At 45.3% G+C, this 22,290-nt stretch overlaps 1 protein-coding gene across 2 annotated transcripts in view; it reads left to right on the top strand.

Moving 5' to 3' along the window:
• Nucleotides 1-3,053: 3,053 nt before the first annotated feature.
• The window catches only part of KY (kyphoscoliosis peptidase), a 43,535-nt gene continuing 24,298 nt past the window's right edge, over nt 3,054-22,290 (top strand). The window contains exons 1-3 of one of the 2 annotated variants that reach the window (XM_081301200.1): nt 3,054-3,338; nt 6,292-6,354; nt 10,265-10,327. In XM_081301200.1, coding sequence (XP_081157326.1) covers nt 3,203-3,338; nt 6,292-6,354; nt 10,265-10,327 — 262 coding nt within the window. In that variant the 5' untranslated portion in view covers nt 3,054-3,202. The remainder of the gene's footprint in view (nt 3,339-6,291; nt 6,355-10,264; nt 10,328-22,290) is intronic. The other variant, XM_081301199.1, reaches the window with a different exon arrangement.

Here is a 22,290-nt window from a genome sequence, read left to right as displayed (position 1 = left end):
ATAATGATAAAATGTAATAAGTATGTAAACCAAGAATGCAAATGTTTATTATCATTATCCAGTGTTATCTATTGGACTTAATTGTATGTGCTGTACTTACTGGTAGTGTAGGTTTGTTTACACCAGCATCACCACAAACATGAGTAATATGTTGTGCTACAACATCACCATGGTCACGATGTCACCAGGTGATGTGAATTCTCCAGCTCCATTATAATGGTATGGAGCCACTATCTACATGGTCCATCACTGACTGAAATGTTATATTCATAGGCGAGAATACAGAGATCCTTGAAGCCCATGTTATTCAAGATGATAGCAAGATGGTGGAATTTGTATGTTAAGGAAAACCTAGAGGTAGAAAGGCCAGATGTGTTTGAGACATAGAAGAAATGGCTTTGGCTGCAGGATACATGGGTCTACAGAAGGAGGGTGGGCCCAGGGTGTGAACTGTGGACTTAGAATCTGGTCTTTGTCCTGTAGGAACAGCAGGAGGTGGGATTTGAGCAGATGGGATAGAACCTCTGTCTAATGCTATGTCAGTATCTCAGCCTTCTCTTCTGCTCCCCTCCCCTTTCCTGATACATCCAAATGCATGTACATACATTTCTTTCCCCATAATCTCTCTCTCTCTGTCTCTCCAGAAAGAGGTCTCCATGAATAGATCCTAGGAAAAGGGATGCAGCTGAGTCAAACAAAGCCAGGAAGTGCAGAGGGGAGTGAGAAACTAGTCTCGTCTTTATGCTCCTGCTCTTGGCAGGGAGTATCTCTGCAAGCCCCAAGAACTGAGCTATTGCATGACAGCTATGAGGGAGAGCCCCTGGGGAGTGGATCCAGGTACTGGTAGCATTAGGATTCAGGGGCAGTAGCATCTCTCAGATCAGCCAAGTTGGCCTCATTTGCTCTCACTGTCACTTGGGAAATATTTGTCTGTTTCTAAAGATGTTCTAGGTTGTCACGATTGGAAAGTAGGTGCTACTGTCACCTAGTAGGTTTGTTGCTAAACATCCTGCAATGCACAGGACAGCTCTCTACAACAAAGAATTATTTGGCCCAAAAAGTCAATGGTGCCAAATGAGAAGCAAGCCCTGTTCCAAAGTCTCAGATTCCAGACATAGTGGAGAAGCAGGATGCCCCCATACTGTCTTACTAGACCTCTGGCTGGCACACTCGCAGGTCTTCATCTGCTCCAGAGGCAATTCTGGGAGGGGACATCATGGTGAGAGAATCCCTAAGAGTGACACTTTCCAGCATGGGAATAAAAGCATGTTACTATAAGGTAAGTGGACGTCAGCCTCCCTGCTTTCCCTACTCAGCAACAAAGATTATTGGACAGGAGCTGCTGGTGGTTTCTGTACTCTGAAGGATAGAGGCAATACTGTCCCAGGACAGTGGAAGTAACTCTGGCACCTGAAAGCCACCTCAGCAGTCTCTAATAACCCAGAAAGTTTGCATGGTCCATAGTCCTTTTCCCCCAGCTTCCCAGACCCTCCTGAACATGTATGTGCCCATGTGTATGCATGACACAGAGAGAAAGAGCCCATACACATGTAAACACGGAACAGGACTCAATTTAGCAGGAAAAATCCTGCCTTGGGAGTCATCCACCTCCAGCTGCCCATCCATAGGCTCAGATCTCTAGGGACACCAGTTCAACACTTACCAAAAGCCAATGACAGCTGCCCAGTAGGTGATGAGGTGGTGGTGATACAAAGGGGCAGTAACCTTTATATAGGCCCATGTGAAAGCCAAAGGCACTGGGGGAAGACCTTCAGAATCTGAGGGTATGGCTGTGTGCACCTCCCCACCACCTGGCTTCATTACTAGCTTATCACTCCACCTGTCCCTTTCCTCACCCTCAAAATGAGATAAGAATGACAGCTAACATTTGGAGACCACTTACTATGTGCCAGGCACCTTACATGCATGTCATTCTCACAACAGCCTTGTGAGAATTTTTATTACCCCAATGATACGGGTGAGAAAATGGAGGTGAAATGGCTGTTCCAAGATCACATGGCCAGCAAGTGGTGGAGCCGGTACTGGAACACAGCCGCCCAATACTGGCAGTTCTAAGGAGAAGGTGGAAGCTCCTGGGCCGATCTGCAAAGCAGGTCAGTATAGTCTGACGTTAGAAGGGATTCCAGAGGAAAGCCCTCCATGTGGACAGCATTTATTCATGGTGGAAATTCAAATTAGGGAACTGTCCTCTACCCGGTGGGCCTGCAGTGCTAAAGGCTACCAGGCAGATGCCCATGTAAACACTCCTTAGACCCACAGCCAAGTGCCCTGCTGCTGTTGGCTGGGCAAGCTAGACCAGCTAAAAATAGAGGGTTCTCAGGTCCAGCTCTCTGACAGCAGCAGGCAGCCCCCTGTGCCCCAGCCTCCTCCCTCCCTCCCTCCTCCTTTCCCCTGAGAGCAGGAGTCGGTCTTCTAGAAGGAACAGAGATTTTACCACTTCCATTTCAGGCTAAAGAAGATAGTTAGCCTGATGTCCAGTGGACACGATTTTAGTTCTGGACTAGCCATAATGCAGAGGTTGTGACCCCAACACCCACCCAACTCCCTCCTATAGAGAAAGCTGCCAACCTCCAAAACCCACCCAAAAAATGAATGAGGCCCAGGCCAAAACCTGACCAGTTTCGGCACACCTTGCAGTTTATTCGGGAGCCCCCTTGCTATCTTTCCTTCCTTGAACTAACTCTCAATGTTGATGGCACTGTGCCATTTCGGCATTGGCCAGTGACTTTTCTCAGGAGGTCCCTTTTGGGACCCCCTACCCCTAAGTTCCCAGAGATGGTGGGGATGAGACAGCAGCCAGCCATGGGGGAGAACAGTCCCTCAGCCCAGGACCAGCGCTTCAAGCACACGGGGCGAGAGGCCAGGGACACCAGGAGGGACGCTCTGGAACCCGCCGCCTCTGCAGACCACGGCCTGGGTGCAGGTCAGGGCTAGGCTTGGGGATTTCCTTTCAAAGGTGACTTAGAGCCGCTTCATTAGGATAGCGCCCTCCCGGGCGGGTCCTAATAGTGTGTTTGGCAGAGTCAGCGAAACGCGGCGCCCAGTGGCTCTGGCGGCGGGGGAGCGCCCTCTCCCGCGCCCTGTCCTCTCCCGCGCCAGGCAGCGGTGCGCACGGGGCCATTTGCAAAGCAGGCAGCCTCGCGAGCAGCCGCGGCGCGCCGGCCCGGAGGGAGGTGGCACCATGGAGCTGAAGAAGGACAGCAACGCCGTGTCCATCGACATGCTGCTGATCGTGCACTCGGAGAAGCGGCGCGCCGCACAGGGCGCGCACATGGACTCGCAGGCGGACCCGGGCGCGCTACTGCAGCGCCGAGGAGGTAAAGCGCGCCCGGCCCGGGTCCCTCGGCCCCTTGGCACCTCGGCCTCCACGCCCCAGGGCCCGCCCGCCGAGAGTCTCGTATGCCCCCGAAAGAAGTCAGCAAGCCGGGTCCTCTCCCCTACAACTGCCTGTGCCTCCACGCCTTAGCACCGGCGTCCCGTGGCAACGCGTAGCTGGGTGGTTGTCCTAGCTTGACTCCCAGTGTGGGCCTCTGGGTGCTTCGGTCACCCGGGAGCCTGTTTCCTCGGAACCACTCCCCGAAGGGTGCAGATCAGGGTTGGAGGATGCCCTGGAGAAAGGGGGCCAGAGCCTCGGGCTGACTCATATGTGGCAGAGGCCTGCTTCCCCATGTAGCACACTGCGGGGCACGAGGGACCCAAGGGGCATCTGTGTACTGAGCCAGATTCTGAGACGAGGAGCTCCCTAGGTAGCCTTGCACAACTTATAACCTCAGTTTTCCCTTCTTCAGTCTCATTCCCAGCCTCCTACAGATAGAAAGAGCACAGGCTTGGGTGGGATGGTTCTGCTCTCTCAGCTTGAACTTGTCCATCAATGTTACTTGTTCTACAGACTTTCTGGGGAAGTGAAAAGTGGTCAAATAAAGTAACTGGTTATAGAGCAATTGTGGAAGGGGACCCTGGCCTCAACTCAGAAGCAATGTGAATAGAGTATAAATGGTTAATAATGGAGGTTAAATAAGGCCCTGAGAACCATGGGAACCTAGGGTCCTGGTCTCCCAGGCTGGTGTGGGGGTGCATGTCTGTCCTAAAGACTCTGACACCAGAGGACAGTACACCAGGTCTTTAGGAGTGATGTTTGATAGCCCTTATGAGGAAATGATTTCTCCCTCCTCACCCCCGCAACTTCCCCTTCAGTTCTGGAGCTCCTTGGAGCTGGCTGCCACTCTGCCCCTGGCTCTTCTGTCCCCAAAGTCCCAATGCACATTGACCAGCCACCCTCCACCTATCCCATTAAAGCACCAATTCTGTGAATGGTCTTGTCCCACAAGCCACCCAGGCTGGATAGGTCTTGGGGAGGCAGTCCTGGGAAAGAAATAGACCCTGGAGAGCTGAGAACGTCGACAGGTGCTCCAGTCTTGGGAGGATATGGGGGTCAGGAATTGTATAAGTTAGTTGGTTCTCTAGTTCTCAGAGCAGATCCTGGGAGAAAGGGAAATAAATGGCCCACAGGGTATTTGTAAGTAGGAAATCAGCAGAGGTCATCAGCTTCATGAAAGACAGGAGACTGCTCCTACCACATGCCCTGCAATCCAGACCTCCCCCCATGTGTGTGTACTGGAGGAAGTCCCATTCCAAGTCACCCCATGAGTTCCCACATCTTCACCCCTCTGATCATGTCTGTCCTAAAGACTCTGACACCAGAGGAGGGCAAAGGACACAAAGAAGCAGGAAATGCCAGGCAGGGACACCTCTCTGAAAGGTACCTGGAATATAGCACAGCTCCCCATGACTCTAGACCATCACATTTTGCACTCATGACCATGACTCAGGGAGGAAAGCACCCCTGCTTGATAGGAGCTGATAGATTTCTACACATATTTTCCCAATGGAGGTTTCTCAAAGATGCTAGGACAGTGGAGAAAACTGTGTCACTCATTAACAACCAGACAGTTCTGCTCTAGAATGGAAAAAAAAGGAAAGAACAAGCCTTCAATAATGCCTGCCAGGCGGTGATGTTCAGGAGACCCCAGGCCAAGTCAGTTTGCAGGCCCGCTCCTTGAGCTGCAGCCCCAAGGGACAAAAACACCAAGCAAAACTAGCTTGCCCAAGGCCTCTTATGATTACACAAAATCCCAAACAAACACCGGCCACTTGTAGGTGTCCCCTCTATATGACCGTTTCCCCACTGGGGAATGGCTCTTCCTCACCTCTGCAAATAAGGGCCTGAGCCCCATATTTGAAGAGTGAAGCTCAGTTACTGCCACAATTCAGACACTGGGTGGCCTAGTGGCAGAAAGGAGTCAGAGGGCAAGACAGCCAGGAGAGCACAGATAGGCTAGTCGCAAGGGCTAGTGGATGCTCTCTCCTTTCTTCTCTGGCTCTAACATCTTCCCAGTTATTCCCTTAGAGCAGAACTTCTCACAAAGCTTGCTTTGGCGGGGAGAGCTCATATATACCTGTGACAATAGAGGAGATAGCCTGTAGCTGCCTGCACCAAGTCTGGAAGAGCTATATGCGTAAATTTTTATCCCAGAAGTTTATGTGACTCATGCATTCCATCCCACTAGTACATCAGTGGGAGCTCCAAGTGGTCTTTGGAGGACTTTACAAAAAAGAAGGGGACTAAGGTGGAATTGGGGGCTTGTGAGTGATTGCAAGTTTGGAGAGATAGACTCGAGGCTGAGCTTCCAGGAACTGTGCCACAAAGTGTGCTACAGAGCTGGTCTGCTGAGGGAACTTCTGCAGCCACCAAGGTGCACTGGACTTTTCTTCCATGCCAGGAACTCACTTTGATTGCAGGAGCTCCCACTGCCAGAACATATGTCAGTTTCGTGCCAGGAACTTGACCTTGCAGCTACCACTTCCAGCTGCTGTCAGAGAAGTCTTCCTTTCCCTTCCCCATTGCATCAGCAGCAGACAGAGTCTGACTCAGGTACATCTGATTGAGCCTAGGCCACACAGGTCCATGCTCTAGCTGCAAGGGAAGCTGGGAGAGCAGGCTACTGTCATTTTCCATTCCCATAGAGGGGTGGGTATGCCTATCTATATGACAATTCTATTTTAACGTTTTTTTTAAATGTTTTTGAATTTTGAGGGTTGCCTTCATTTCCTCAAATGCATCTCATTTGAGGACAGCCTCCCTTGGATCCCAAAAGAATCAACTTCCACCAGCCCCACTTTAACACAAATAAGTCTGCACTTAGTACATGCTCGCTTGCCTGGGCCTCCCTCTGCAGAGAACCTCACTCCAGTGTCCTTGTTATTTCACAGGATTCCAAGGTGTTGGAAACGGAATCCGGAAATGGCAGAAATTAGAAGGAAATGAACTTTATGGTAAATTCTCCTTTCCTTTCTGTTTTCTTTTCAACCTCTGCAATCTAATACATTGAAAAATAACTGGAGGGGTTGGGTTTCATTCATTTGAAGACTGGCTCTAGACATCTAACCTCTGAGCAAAGAATGGCTGCTTGTGATTCAGCCAGGCCTGTAGGGCTGCTGTGAACCTGGAAAGTTTTCCCTGGCATCAGGGCCTCTGCTCTCCTGGAGGCTGGAGCTGGGGAGCAATGCCATGAACTTGAGCACCCACTTGTTTGCTGGCTAAGCGATAAGGGAAGACTTGGCCTCCCTGGGGTGATGAGGTTTGATTGTGTTCCCACAGAAGGTTGGTCTGCACATGTCACAAGGCTATCCATTTATTTATTAATTTATTTTCTGAACGGAGGGGATGGTGGCCTGCCTTGGGCCATTGATGCCTGGGGAGGCACTAGTCAAGGATTCTGTTTATAACTCCCTACTGGCCTGCAGGCCTGGAACCCAGAATACAATAAGAAGTCAGTTTCCAAAGCCTCTCTCTCTCTCTCTCTCTCTCTGGTACCAGACATCTCTCCTCCCTGAAAACTCAGCATCCCTCTGGAAGTGGTTTGGATGGGCTGATTATAATGAGCCCTGTTCTTTTCCTTTCAGGGATTCATAATCCCAGGCTTCAGGGACAAACATCAGTGACAGTACATGTGATGATACATGAGAATTCTAATAGGAATCAGACCTGCACTCCCAGAGCCCCCCTATGGAACTCCATCAGACCCCAGCTGTGTGAGCCCTGGAATCAGATAAGGGGGCTTATGATATGCCAGTCTAAAAAAAAAACCACCCTCTGTGACCCTTCCCAAATGGGCAAATAGGACTGCAATTGAGTAAAACCACATAAAGATGCTCTGTCATCCTTCTTACAGTAACAAAAGGAAAGGATGGGGTTTCAAAAGTAAGTTCATTCATTCATTTCCTCCACAAATATCTTTAGTGTCAGGTAAAGTTTCAAATGTTGGAGAAGAAAACAGTGATCAAGGCAGTCCAGAAACCCTGTCTTTGTAGGACTACATTAAAATTATAATCATAATACCATTCATTGCTGTAGAGTCTCAAAATCATGGTGGTGAAGTGTCTTCCTGTTTCCCCTGCCCAGCTCATGGGTAGAAGTCATCCTCAGGACATGCCTGCTCCTCACCAGGGAGACCACCCCTCTGTGTCCTGGCTCTTGGGCATGCATGAGTGCAAAGGCTTTCTTTACTTTGTTCCTGGGACCATCAGGCAGTAGACATGCCAGCTTTTGCTCTAGCAGACACTATAGCAAGTTATGGGCTAGTGAGAATTATAATCAGGACCAGACCTCCGGAAACCTGTCAGCCTCAGAAATGGCCTGCAGGGCGTGCGTGCTGGGCAGCGTATGAGTGGGCAAGTGGGCAAAATAAGCCACAGGTGGGTGCAAAGAGACACAGCATCCTTGTTTACTGAAGTTCTCTCTGACCTTGCCCGAGTTGTCTGACATTCATCTTAGGAAATCTCAGGAATGAATTGGAATATACTGAACTCCTGCTATTTTTTACCATCTTCCAGGGTCCTGATTTTGGGGAAAGTTAGTGGAAAATACAAAATAATGCAGTAACTATTTCAAGACTATTACAAGACTCTTGTAAAAGACAGGAAGTGGGGGCTGGGGCTGGGGCTCAGCAGTAGTGCACTTGCCTGGCATGTGTGAGTCACTGGGTTCGATTCTCAGCACTGTGTATGAATAAATAAAATTAAAGGTCCATCAACAACCCCAAAAAATATTTTTAAAAAAGACAGGAAGTGGGTCTTAGTCCATAAAGAGGATGATTAAAATAGTTCTTGCAAAACCACCTTGAGAGCTGAGAGTTTGGAGTAAATGCAGAGCTGGGAAGGGACTCGACAGAGTCCTGGTTCCAGAAAAGATAATGGTTCTACCCCTCCACCAATGCATGTAATTCGAAGTGAATTTTCATTTATTTTTCAAATGGCATGTTTGTAATAGGCCAAAATTAAAAAAGAAAGAAGAAGATGCCTCACTTCTTTCTGTGTTTCTAAATTCCAAGATCTGGGCTTCAGGTATTGAAGCTTATCTTTTCTCATACATGCCCTGGTGGAGCCCAAGACACCCATTCCTGGTGACCAGCAGGCCGCCCAGCCCTGGCAACTGGATACTTTCATCTCAGAAGGAAGCAGCTGATGGCCTGGGCTGGTAGAGTGTGCACCCATGAACATGGCATTGATCCAGAAGGGCACATTTTTCCCCCTGTTGCTGCCCTCTACACTCCTTGGACCTGGGTGTTGGCAGGTGTGGGGAGGGGGCCCTGGAGAGCTCCAAACTTTTAGAAGCAGCAGGTGTTGGCACTGAGTCACACTGCCACCCATAGCTTGCCCAGCAACGGGCTTCCCCTGCTGTGATTGGCTGCTTTCCTTGGTCCTGGCCAAAGTCTGCCTAGCAGCACAGTATCCAATGCCCTACAGCTAGAGGGAAACCAGTCATAGAGCCCTGACTATAAATACCGCACAGAAGCTATGCCAGCCAATCACCCTCCTTGAGGATTCCCTTCCCGGATCCTGTTTCCTCCTGGAGATGCAGCCAGCTGTGCCCACAAGAGGCAGCCTCCCTGTCCTGCCTGGTTCTGGCCTGGGGCTCCAAACCAACATGCCATATCACCCTGCATTGGCAGACACAGCCTAGCCTCGGCTAACTAACCCTGGCCTGGGGGCTTCAGGGGCCTGGTTCAGCTTATTCACCAGAGAAGACTGGAGCAATCAGGCTTGTCCCAGGGAAGGCCCTGCCAGGTAGATCACAGGTCCTGACCGGCTCAGGGTCCCCTTTCCCATCCACCTCAACTGGCTTCTGCTTGGGATCAGGCATGGGAAGCATCTGAGTGACCCATTTGGTTGAATGTACCAAAGGAGTCATTCAAATGGAATCTGTTCAGCTCAGTACCCTAGGGACAAACTAATTCCCAGGCTGAGGCACTGGGGGTCACTCCCTGTGGCAGGCCTGCTGCAGGCCAGCCGGAGGCCAGAGGAAGAAGATGGCAGGACGGGGTGGTCGTGGTGGAACCACCTATTGCCATAGTCTGGCCCTTCCCCAGCTCCTCCTCTGTCCCCTGGAGCAGAGGTTCAAGGGAAGCTTCCCTAAGACCAAGGCACAGCCCTGGCAGCCAATAGGCAGCAGGGATGAGGGAGAGTCATGCTTCTCATAGGAGGAGCAGGGAAGCATGAAGATTCTCCATTGATTACCTATGACAGAGCCTAGGCATCTCTCTGCAGTAGCCTGACCCTGCTAGGCTCTGAGGACAAGTGGTGTTCAAAGGACAGAAATATCTATGGTGTATAGATAGAACCTGTCCTGTGATGTTCATGAAACTGAATCAAACCGCACATTGTCCCCACTCCAAGGCTGGTATAGGGACAGCTGCCCCTTGTTCTCCTCCCAGAGAGGTGGGAAGCTAAGATAAGATTTAGGAAACTTGGTGTTCAAGTTCCAAGTCAGAACCTCCCATATGCGGAGATCACATGAGGTCTTCATGCATATGAGAGTGCGTGGTGACACCTGTCAGTGTTGTGTTATGGCTAATGTTGTGTTATGGCTCCACAACATTAGGGGTATTACCGGCTTGGTCCTGTGAGCCCCAGCCTGCGCTGGCTCCTGCTGGCAGGTGGAAGGGGCATGGGCACATGGGCTCCCAGGCATTTGCCTCCATATTCAGGTGCATCTCTGTGCTGGTTCACAGGTGGTGTGCACACCATAGGGGTGTCCACAGGGGTGTGCATGTGAATGGGCCGGGCCTGTGGATGTGCTCAAGCCTGCCTTTCTTGCAGATGCACACAGCTCCCTGCTCTGCCCAGGGAAAATTCCACTGTGTTCCCAGTGGTCACTGCAGGCCTCTCTGTCTTCCTTAAATAGGAAACCTGGCAGAGAAGCAGCACCCTCAGCAGCCCCAGGTCATCACTTCCTACGACAACCAAGGTAAGTGACTCGCTCACTAGTGGTGACCTCTCCTGTGACTGTCCCCCCCGGTTCTGCTGCCCCAGCCAGAGACAGACCCGGATGTGGAGCTCAGACCTTGGAGAGCAGCTCCTCTCTGCGCCCGTGGAGGTTGGAGCAAGCACCCTTGCCCTCTCCTGGCATCCCAGAGGAAGCCCTGGGAGGTTTCATGGTCTGTGTCTGCCCTTCATTGAAGGTCAAAAAATAAAGTCCTGCTGGGCACAGTGGCACACACCTGTAATCCCAGCAGCTTGGGAGGCTGAGACAGGAGGATCACGAGTTCAAAGCCAGTCTCAGCAAAAAGCGAGCGGCTAAACAACTCAGTGAGACCCTGTCTCTAAATTAAAAATACAAAAAAATAGGACAGGGGATGTGGCTCAGTGGTCTAGTGCCCCTGAGTTCAATCCCTGGTACCTCTGCCCAAAATAAAGTCCTTGTGGCACCAAACCCCATCATCATCGTCACCACCATCATCGCCATCACTATAGCTAACCTTTACTGAGTGCTAACCCTGTGCCAGGCTCTCTGCCAAGCCATTTCCATATTTATTCTCACGGACATTAAGCTTCTCAGCAATTCAATTTGATAGGTGCTCTCACGGTCCTCATTTTACAGATGGGTAAACTGAGGCTTGGAAAGGCTGTCATATATCCAAGATCACACGGTCAGCAGGAATCAGAGTCGGCACTTTGATCCGTTGCCCTCTACCCCTCAGCAAGGTCTCAGCTGTTACCCGGCTCAGCTTCTGCAATTCCCCTGGAAACCGGTCTCCCCCTGCTGGCTGATGGTGTCCAAGCCCTTCTCTGGCCTGAGTCAGTGGCTCCTTGGCCTCTTCTGAAACTGAGCCTGCCAAGAGCTTTCCACCTAGTGCCAAGATGGAGTGATAGGGCCCTTCCTTGAGAATCCTTACTTTTCCAGGACAGGTTCATGGGAGCTCAGGAATGGCAGGCAACAGCATCACCAGGCTGATTCTGCAATCAGCTGGATCTGGGAGCATGACAGGATAGAGATAGGAGGTCATGGCTGGAGGTGAGGGCTGACCAGAGACCCCCACACACACCCACCATGGTTAACAGCTCTTCAGTAGAGTCTCATGGCCTGATGTCGGAAGACCCTCAAAGGCTCAGCCCAAAGAGTTTGTCACCAGGGCCTTGAAACCCTAACCTGCAAGGAAATCATCTGATGACATCCAGGGGAGGATAGCGGTACCCCCTCCCTTCTGAAACAGGAAGCCTCTGGAAACCCAAGAGCTCTCTGGGAATTGCTCTCTGAAATGTAGGCCTCCTCAACATCTTCACAGAAAGGCGCTGGCAGGTAGTGAGCAAGGGCCAGTCAACTCGGGTCACCAGCATGAGAGCACAAGGGAGCCAGCTGTCTTTGCATTCTGTTTTATGCTAGAATTCCTGGGACTACAGCCCAGGATAGACACTAGAGCCCAGCTAGTGGGCCCAGCAAGACCTGCCACCTGCCCTGACCACCATATGGACAAGCCCGGGCCCTGCTGTTTCTCTGAAATGAACTTAACTGCACGTGGCTCATGAGCTACCTTACTAGAAAGAGAGTAGATTAGCCGGCCACTGGTGTCACTTAGCCACACAGATAGAGGTTCCCGGTCTTGGGCATCTGACATCTTGCAAGGAAGGGAGAACGATCCTAACAAGGGAAACTCAGTGAGGTAGGGGAGGCCGAAGCAAAAAGGATGATGGGGTGCAGGGGACCTGCTAGCATATTTCCATCAACGTGGTGGCTTTCACAATTCAAAAATACTGACACTTCTGGAGTGCAAATCTAAAATCAGCTGGCCTGGGCTTTTGGAGGCTCTGGGAAGGAAGTCATTCCTGGCCTCTTCCTGCCCCTGAAGCTGTTGGTGCTCTTGACTTGTGGTTAGTTTTCCAGTCTCTGCTTTCATTACCACCTACCTTTTCTCCCCATGAGCAGTCGAGTCTCCCCCATCTCCCTCTTATAAGGATATATATGGTTGCATTTAGGGCCCAGTGGCAGCCAGGATAATCTCTCTACCTGCCGAGTCTGCATTTAGGGGTATCTGCAAAGTTCGCTTGCCATAGAAAGCAACTTTCACAGCTTCCACAGATCCCTGGCACGCTTATCTGTAAAGGCCATAATTCATCCTACCATGAGGGATCAAAATAGAGTAGGTGAGAAAGGCCTCATTGAGAAGGTGACATTTGAACCAGGAAGGAGGGGAGGGAGCAAGCCATGAGGGCATCTGGGGAAGACCTTTCAGCAGAGGGAGCGATGGGGTGCAGAGGCCTGAGGCAGGATCCAGGGAGCAGGTGGCTGTGGCTGGAAGGGGAGGGAGGGGCATGGTTAGGGGAGGGAAGGAGAAAATGAGTCAGAGAGGATCTAGGGCAAGATCTGCAGGGCCTGGGGCAACCCTAGGCATGCTGGCTTCTAATCTGAGTGTGTTAGAAATTATTGGATGGTTTGGGACATGACCGCTTCCAACATGTGGAGAATAAACTGAAGGGGCCAAGGTTGGAAGCGAGAAGACCCCCTAGGAGGCATGATCCTGTAGCAAGCTTTTCCTGTGGTCTGGATCCCAGATGTGAGTCAAGGACAGGACCTAAATAGTGGGGAAGATGAAGGGAGAGGAGATGTGGCGGGATGGGTTCAAGAAGAAACATGAAGAGTTCAGACTGGGTCCTGCTGAGGTTGCTGCCAGCACCTATCACATTCAAAAACAGTGACTTACTCCAGTCAGTATTTCCCATGTTACTTTCTCCTTATCCAATGAGCCTTGAACTTCTTAAGTTCTGTTCTCTGGACTACCAGAAGCTCTATCTATCACTGTAAATACAGTGACTTACTATGTGCCAGACATCGAGCTGAGCAACTTTTATAACTCACCTCATTTACTCTTCACAACTACACTCTGGGGATGGGGTTGTCACCCCCATTTTACAAATGGGGAAACTGAGGTTCATAGAAGTTTAAATAACTTGCCTGAAGTAACACCACTAGCAAAGCCAGACCCAGGAGCTGAACCATACCTGAACATTCCCAGAGCCAGTGGGCTTAACTAGTCCACCATGCCACTTCCTCCATAAAAGACAGGGACCAATATGGTGGCCAAGTTGGATGCAGGACCTCCATCCCACTCCCAAAAAGAAACCCAAGATTTCATCCAGAGATGGCTGTTCAGAACTCTCAGGTCTTCATACCGATGATCTTCAGAAGACGGATCTGTGATGCACGTATGGATTGGAAGACAGGAGAGTGATCTGTAGGAGGAGGCCCTGTGACTTCAGGTCCAGCGGGTTATTTTGAGGAGTCAGTGTTCTTTCGGGCTCCTGTCCTTCCCGTCATCAGCTCTTAGCACCAAGCAAACACTCTTGGACCAGAAGGGGAGCAACCTTCATTGATTATGCATGAGCTTGGGGACACTGCCACATTTGCAGACCTGGGACTTCCTTGTGGAGCTCCATTCTGCAGAAGGAGACATGAATCTTCCTGTGTTTTCAAGGTCCATAGGAAACCAGGGGCGGTGGGGACTGTGAGAGAAACCTGTCATCTCACACATCAGCAGGGGCCCACACAAGTTCAGCCCTGAGCTATGGCACCCTGGGGTGTCCTCTCATACCAGAGCAGCTGATACGGAAGGGGGCCCTTCATGCTGCATCTGGTAATACCTATTGAGGTGGTGCTCTGTTGATGTTCCACAGAACCGGACATTTCCTTGTCCCCACCTAGCATGCTGGAATGTTACAGCTCACCACTTCCTGACTACAGCACCCTGGGCAAGACCACAGCACACCTCTGTTGAATACCTGCCCAGAGTCTGTTTAAGGTTGCTTTTACAACGACAAAAGCTTTAACTAAGGTTTTCCCAACCGTCAGCTAATACAGGAAAAATTTCCAAGGCAAATAATCCAGGTCGTAAGCATGGCAGCCTGTTATAGAAAGAGTAGATGAGACCTTAAGTAGGGGATGCAAAGTATCTAATGGCAATCCGGCAGCTCTGCTCACACATGTCTACTCATGCATGAGTGCACACTCACACACACACACTCACACACATGCACACACTCACATGCATCCACACACTCACATATCTGGCAATCTTTGTTAATTGATCAGAGCTCCAGGCAGCCACTTCCAATCAGTCAGAGCTAATGAACAACACGAAACCTGTTTGCCCTCCCTGCATTAGGTATTCTGAGCAAATTAGGCCTTTGCACACATCCTGATTGAAACCTGAAGATATCTGGAGAGGAGATGTCAGGCAGGAGAAGCATCCTGACTGGATAAAAGGCAGGCCCAAGGCGGTACACACTCACAGCTGAGCTTGTTTGCTCCTGTACATCTCCACTTCTGAGAGGGTCAGAAAGGAAGACAAGCCAATGGGATTTGGGAAAATGGCCTGGGAGCCACCTCTTGGGGTTCGTGGGAAATAATCTCTAACATGCTTTTACTAAAATGGCCAGAGCTGCAGTTTCAAAAATGCTGTCTGGGTGACAGCTAGTAGAGCAGGGGAAGGGTGCCCTGAGAGAGGAGGGACAGGCCACCTAGAGTCCCAGGAACATCTGATCTGAAGGGGATTCAGTTGCACTTAGAGCTGACTGTGAATATTATTCCACATGATGACTCTATAATTAGAGATTGATCAAGTTAACATTTTTTTTTCCTTAAAAGAGATTTATTTGATACAGGAATGTCAAAACCTACAAACCCTCAGTAGTTCATGCTTTTAGGAAGCTCGAAGCTCTCTAGTGAATGCTGCCCACCTTGAGACCACATGCCCACCCCACCCCTGGTCCTGGAGCTTGAGAAACCGCCCGGAAGTGCCCTCAAGCACCGGTGAATGAAAGCAGGACTCTCACTCCCCCAGAGCAGGGAGGCCAGAGATTTGCTCTTTTCTTCGAGGCAGTGATCAACAAGAGCACAGCTTTGGAGAAAAGTCAGGAAATGGGACTGAGGAGAATGTCGGACATTGACCCCTGTCCAAGAGGAAAGGGGAACTTCAGGAAGGAGAGAAGGGATTGGAAGTGGTGATGGGCAGAGCTTCTGGGCCAGGCCCTTGCTCCAAATGGGATTTTCACAACATTTTGTGTTTTAGCTCAATTGCACTTTGCCAGAGACATGGCTGAATAGGGAGTGGTTGGAAGTACCTGGCCACTATGAGAATTTTAGGAAGAGGTTTGTTATTGATCCTGATACCAACAAGTTGCCTATTTTCACAGCTCCTTGAAATTTACAGAGACTATTCCAATCCAGCATTTTTTCTGTATTTGATAAAATAATCCTGCATTAAATAGAGTTTCTTGTTGCAGGACTTCTCAGAGCATTCTGGTATGTGACCTGCAAGAGGGGAGAGAGGGGGCATGTTTCTCAATTCATCTTGCTCAAGGCATCTTTGGAGCCTTTTACCACCTGGCACCCACTTTGAAAAATATCTCAGAGTGTTTTGGATGGAGAAAGTGAATAGGCAAAGTAGAAGAGACCCCTGACTGTGTCCCCAGAGGGAGACACATAGGAAGAATTTGCCAGTGAAGGTGATAAAGGTGATGGCGCCTGATCCTATGACCAGAACTGAATTGTGCCTTCAACTCTGAAACATTTCATGTCTTCATTATCAAATCACAAGGCTGATTTTCTTTGACACAATGCATGTGCTAGAAACTACACTTCAAAATGAATGTTAGTGCCGAATGCAGAGGTGCATGCCATAATCCCGGGACTTGGGTATTACAAGTTCGAGGCCATCCTCAGTAATTTGGCAAGGGCCTAAGCAACTTAATGAGATCATGTCACCAAATAAAAAAATTAAAAGGGCTGGGAATATAGCTCAGTGGTAAAGTACCCCCGGGTTCAATCCCTAGTACCAAATAAAAAAAAAAAAAAAGACATAAAGAAAATGAATGTTAGTTAACCCTTTACAGCAATGCCTGCGAGACCACATGGTATCTTTTTTAATCGTTTTGGGAATTGCCCTGTTTGGCGTTGCAGAACTACCACAAGAAAATCAACCACTTTCTTCTGCAGAAAATAACTGCAACATATTTAGCAGACAAAGGGTTAATTTTTAAAACTCTAGTAAAATCAACAAGGAAAAAGTAATAAATCCATAGGGAACTAATCAATTCATAAAATAGGAATTTAAATGACAAATACAGGAAGACTACTCTAAAAATTAAAGAAATATATGAAACAATGCAGTATCATTGTTCACTGATAAAAGCTTAAAGAATTAAAGCAAATGTCCGTCATCTATTTTTGCATTACACACCAGCACATAGCTCAGCTGCTGAAAACGGTGAGCATTTCCCAGGTTTGAAGCCTGCAGGTTGGCTGGACATTCTACTTGTCAGCTGGTTCTCAGCTGAGCCTGGCTCCTGGCTGAGCTTATGTCTGTGTGTCATCAGCTGGTGGCTTGGCAGGAGGCCAGCTGTTCTCAACCTCACCTGAGAGGCTCTGCTGTGCTCCCTGTGGTCTCTCCTACCCAGCCTGGCACGTCCCCGGGGCAGTTGTGGCTGGGATTCTAAGAATGACAGCGAGGGCTGCAAAGTCTCTCGAGGGCTAAGCTCGGAACTTGTATAACATCACTTCTGCCACATGCGAATTGGCCAAATGAAGTCAGAAGGTCAGCCCAGATTCACAGGTTGGAACAAAAGACCTCTCATTGCAAAGAAGGACAAAGTATTGTGGCCAGTTGTGCAAACACACAAGAATAAGCAAAATGGGCATTTCTCTTACATGGTTGGTGAAATTACAAACCAATGGAATAATTTGTGGGAAAAGTTTGCTGATTTCTAACAAAAGTCTTAAAAATCCCCTTTACTCTTTCATCCATATTTAAGAATTTATTGGAATGAGCCAATTTGAAAAGTTAGAGATGTTTATGTCAGAATCTTCATCAAATTACTGTTTATAATAAGCAAACATTTGGGAAAAAGCAAAATATCCAACAAAAAGGGTTTGCTTGAATAGATTACAAGCCATCTGTAAAATAGAGTATTATGGGCTAGAGATATATAGCTCAGTCGGTAGAGTGTGTGCCTCGCATGTACAAAGCCCTGGGTTCAATCCTCAGCACCACAAGAAAAAAAAAAGAGTATTATGCAGCCATTTAAGATGATAACATATGGCCAATTTCACCCACATGTAAAAACTTACATGACAAAAACAGATTATATAAAGCATGTTGACTGTATTCCTGCTTTTGGATTTTTAAATGTAGAAATTACATCTAAAAGGATTTTTCACATTCTCTTTTGTATCTCTGTAACATCCAGATTTTTTTCCCTTTTAATTCTACTTGTTGTTGTTTTTTTCCCCCAATCCTTAGGGATGTGGTTAGTATTTTTATTTTATTTAAGCACTCAGTAAAATGTAATTTTTTAATTTTATATTAACACTCAGTAAAATATAATTTTTGTAGCATGTAGTCCTGAGTTTTAACACATGCACGGATTCACTGAACTATCACCATAATCAGAATATAGAACAGCTCTATCTCCCCCAAAATATTCCCTTGTGTAGACTAATCCTCCCATTACTCCTTTGTATTGTAAAAGTACTTGACGTGGATGTATCACCGATTGTTGATCTATTCACTCACTGAAGGACATTTAGGTCATTTCCAGCTTGAGCTGCTGTACACATTCATGTACAGAATTATATGAACACGAGTTTTCATTTCTCTGGGTTAAATGCCCAGTAGTATAATTGTTGGGTCGTATGGTAAGGACCTGCTTTGCTTTATAAGAAACAGCCAAACATTTTTTCCAGAGTAGCTTTTCTATTTTACAACCCACCAGTAATAGATGAGATCCAGTTTCTCCGCATCTCTGTCAGCATGCAATTTAAAATTATGCTATTGCTCTTCCAATAGTAACATCTCAGGGTGGTTTTAATTTGCCTTCTCCTAAGGCTGATGATGCTAAACATCTTTTTGTATACTTATTTTCCACCTCTAATCTTTTTTTTTTTTTTGGTTAACTATCTGTTCTTGTGCCTTTTTCCTGTCTAACTGCCTCTATACTTTTATTAAAAAAACAATTGCCATATTCATGTGGATCTCTTTCTTGACTTTTATCTGTTTCATTGAGCTATGTTATCTGTCCTTTTGCAAAAATCACAATGTTATGATTACTGTAATTTTATTCATACATCTTAAAATCAGATAGTGGTAGTCCTCTGACTTTTTTTTTTTCAGAACCCTGTTGGTTATTCTAGTTTCTGTGATTTACCACCTAACTCATAGAATCATCGTGCCTATATCTACAAAATTCCCCTAAGGGTTTGATTGAATTTGCATTAAATTTTAGATCAATTTAGAGAGAATTAACAACTTGACTGTACTGAATCTTCCAATGCATAAGTTTGGTATGTCTTCCCACTAATTTAAGTCCTCTTTAAAATGTTTAATCCTGGGCTGGGGATGTGGCTCAAGCGGTAGCGCGCTCACCTGGCATGCGTGCGGCCCAGGTTCGATCCTCAGCACCACATACCAACAAAGATGTTGTGTCCTCCGAGAACTAAAAAATAAATATTAAAAATTCTCTCTCTCTCTCTCTCTCTCTCTCTCTCTCTCTCTCTCTCTCTCTCTCTCTCTCTCCTCTCTCACTCTCTCTTTAAAAAAAAAAGATCTCTTGGTCCCTTTCTTTAAAAAAAATAAAATAAATAAATAAATAAATAAAAATAAAATGTTTAATCCTACTTAAAAGTTTTTTAATATACAATTACTGCATGTTTGGGGTGGTGTTTGTTTGTTTGTTTTATATTTATACCTAAATGGTGCAATTTTGGAGATATGGGAATTGGTAATTTTTAAGTTAATTTTCTAATTTTTATTGTTAATATTGAGAGATTATTTTAACCATATATTCTGAGACAACCCTAAATTCATTTTAGAGTTTTTAGATGACTTGGAATGTTTTTTACATACCATCTATGAATAAGAACATTATAGCTATTATTTATTTTTCTTGTCTTATTGCATTGGGTAGGTAGTATTTCCAGTGCAAGTTATTAGGAACACTGAAAGTGGACATTTGTGACTTGTTTCCAATACTACAAAGAAAGTATACTATTTTCACCATTGCTGTCATCTATATACATTTTGATAATACCCTTTGTCAAATTAAGAAAGTTTCTTTTTATTCCAATTTTTTAGGAAGTTTTCTCATGAATTGATGTTAAATTTGGGAAAAGTATCTTTTTTAATCAACTCATATGATCCTGTGATTTTTCTACTTTAGCCTGTTAATGTAGTGAATTATATTTATTAATCTTCAGATATTAAACTAACTTTACCCTTCCAAAATAACGACCCATGGTTGTTATATATTATTATCTTGTTGTATTTCTGGATTTAATTTTTTACACTTTGTTGAGAATTTCGTGTTTATTTTCATGAGGATTATTAGTCTGTAGTGTTCTTATGCTGTCTTTGGTTTTGTATAAGACTAATGCTGACGTCTTAAATGGCGTTATGAAATGCTCACTGTTCCTCAGTTTTCTGAATGATCTTATGAAGAATTGGTATTCTTTCTAAATATGTGTTGGAATTTACCAATGAAACCATCTGGGCCTTGCTTTTTGGTGAGGAGGTATTAACCAAGTTTAATTTTAAAAATAGATTTAGGAATGTTCAGGTTATCTAATTCTTGAATGAGTCTTTTGGTAGTTTGTGACTTTTAAGGAATTGGTCCATTTTATTTAAGTTGTAGAAATTATGTGCATAGCATTGTTTGTAGTATTCCTTTTTGATTTTGGTACATATGGGGGGTGTATAAAGATGTCCATCCTAATGTTAATGTCTGGACTCCCAATTTGTGTCATAACTCTTTTTATCTTCATCACTCAGGTTATAGGTTTATCAATTTTACAAATCTTTTGAAAGAACTAACTTTTGGTTTCATTGATTATTCTCCATTGATATTATTTTAAATTTCACTGGTTTATGTTTTTATCTTTTTCATTTCCCTCCTTCTTTGCCTTAGGTTTAATTTTCTATTATTTCTCTACTTATTAAGGTGGAAGCTTAGATTAGTGATTTAACATCATTCTCTTTTTTTGATATAAGTATTTAATGCTATAGATTTCCCATGAAGGACTGTTTTGCCTTCATCTTACATATTTTGATGTGCTGTATTTTCATTTTTGCTGAGTTCAAAATATTTTCCCTGAAACTTCCTCTTTGGGAGGATTATTAGGAAGTAGGTTACTTAATTTTCAAGTGTTTGGAGGTTTTCCAGCTAATCTTTGTTTTTAACTTCTAGTTTAATTCCACTGTAGTCAAAATGGCCAAAGAAAAACTTCATATAATTTCTTTTTTTTAACTTTTTAAAGTTTGTGTTATGATTTAGGATATAGTCCATCTTGGTGAATATTCTATGGGCACTTGAATGTGTATTCTGCTGTCATTTAATCAAGTATTCTATAAACATCAAATAAATTCTGTTACTTAATAGTATCACTCAATTCTTCTATATATTTGATTTTCTTTCTACCAATTCTCTCAATTACTGAGAGGAGAATGCTAAAATCTCCAACTGTGATCTAGATTTGCCCAGCCCTCCTTTCAGTTCTATCAGTTTTTGTTTCATATGTTTTAAAACTTTGTTGTAGATGAGTATATATTTAAGCTTATCATGTCTTAGTGAAATGACTCATTTATCATTATGTAGTATTTCTCCATCTCTGATATCTTCTATGCTCTGATATCTTCTATGCTCTGATATCTTCTATGCTCTGTGTTTGATATTAATATCACAACTTCAGCTTTAAATTTTTTTATTTGTTCTTTTTAGTTATACATGACTGTAGAGTATATTTTAACATATTTTACACAAACACGGAGTGTATATTATTCTAATTAGGATCCCAGTCTTGTACATGATGTGGAGATTCACTGTGGTTTATTTACCTATGTACATAGATTCATTCTACTCCCTTTCCTATTCCTGTCCCCCATCCCTTTCCCTCATTCTTCTTTGTGTAATCTACTGAACTTTTATGTCATCTTTTTTTAACCAATCAATGTCACAATGAAGTTGAACCCTTGGGAACAGAATATAGTTCAGTCTCCTTTCTTACCCTTTCTTACAATCTCTATTTTTAAGTAGTGCACTTACCCCATTTACACTAAATAAAATTATTGGTACATTTGGATTTAGGTGTTCCACTTTATTCTTTGTTTTCTGCTTGTTCTTCTGTTACTTCTTTCCTGCTTTCTTTATTATCTTTATATCTTTCAGAATTACATTTAAATTATTTATTGTTTTATGAAGATTTTTCTCTTTGTATAGATCTTTTGTATGTCTTATAGTATACATATTTCACTTTTCTCACTCTAAATATTAACATTTCAAACAGAATGAAGAGACTTTACTTCCATATAGGTAGTTATCATGTATTTTATGTCTACATATGCTGAAAACCTATTAAACAATGTTAGGATTATTGCTCTCAATCATCATCCATGTTAAAGAATTTAAGAGGAATTGGCTGATATATTTACCTAGGTATTTACCAGTTTTACTCCTCTTCCAAGTTTCCCTCTAGCAACTTTTCTCTTTCATCTGCAGAACTTCCCATTAGAATTTCTTTTAGAGCAACTCTGTTGTTAATGAACTCCTGGTATTGCTTTATCTACGAATGTCTTTATTTTACTTGCATTCTTCCATGGTGTTTTTACTGGATATAGAATTCTGCTTTGACAGTTTATTTCTTTTTGCATTTTTAAAATGTTCCACATCCTTCTGACCTGGTTTCTAACAAGAAAACTGCAGCAATGCTATACATAATGTATTATTTTTTCATGGTCTATTTTAATAATTTTTTTGCCTTCGATAGTTTGATTATAATGTGTCTGGACTTGGATTTCCTTATTTATCCTGTTTGGGATTCACTAAGTTTCTAGAATATGTAAGTTATGCCTTTTACCAAATTTTGGAAATTTTTGTTATTTCTTCCAATAG

The sequence above is a fragment of the Spermophilus citellus genome, assembly GCF_964194105.1.
Source record: "Spermophilus citellus genome assembly, chromosome: 7".
Lineage (NCBI taxonomy): Eukaryota > Metazoa > Chordata > Mammalia > Rodentia > Sciuridae > Spermophilus > Spermophilus citellus.
This window is presented reverse-complemented; position numbering and strand designations above follow the sequence as displayed.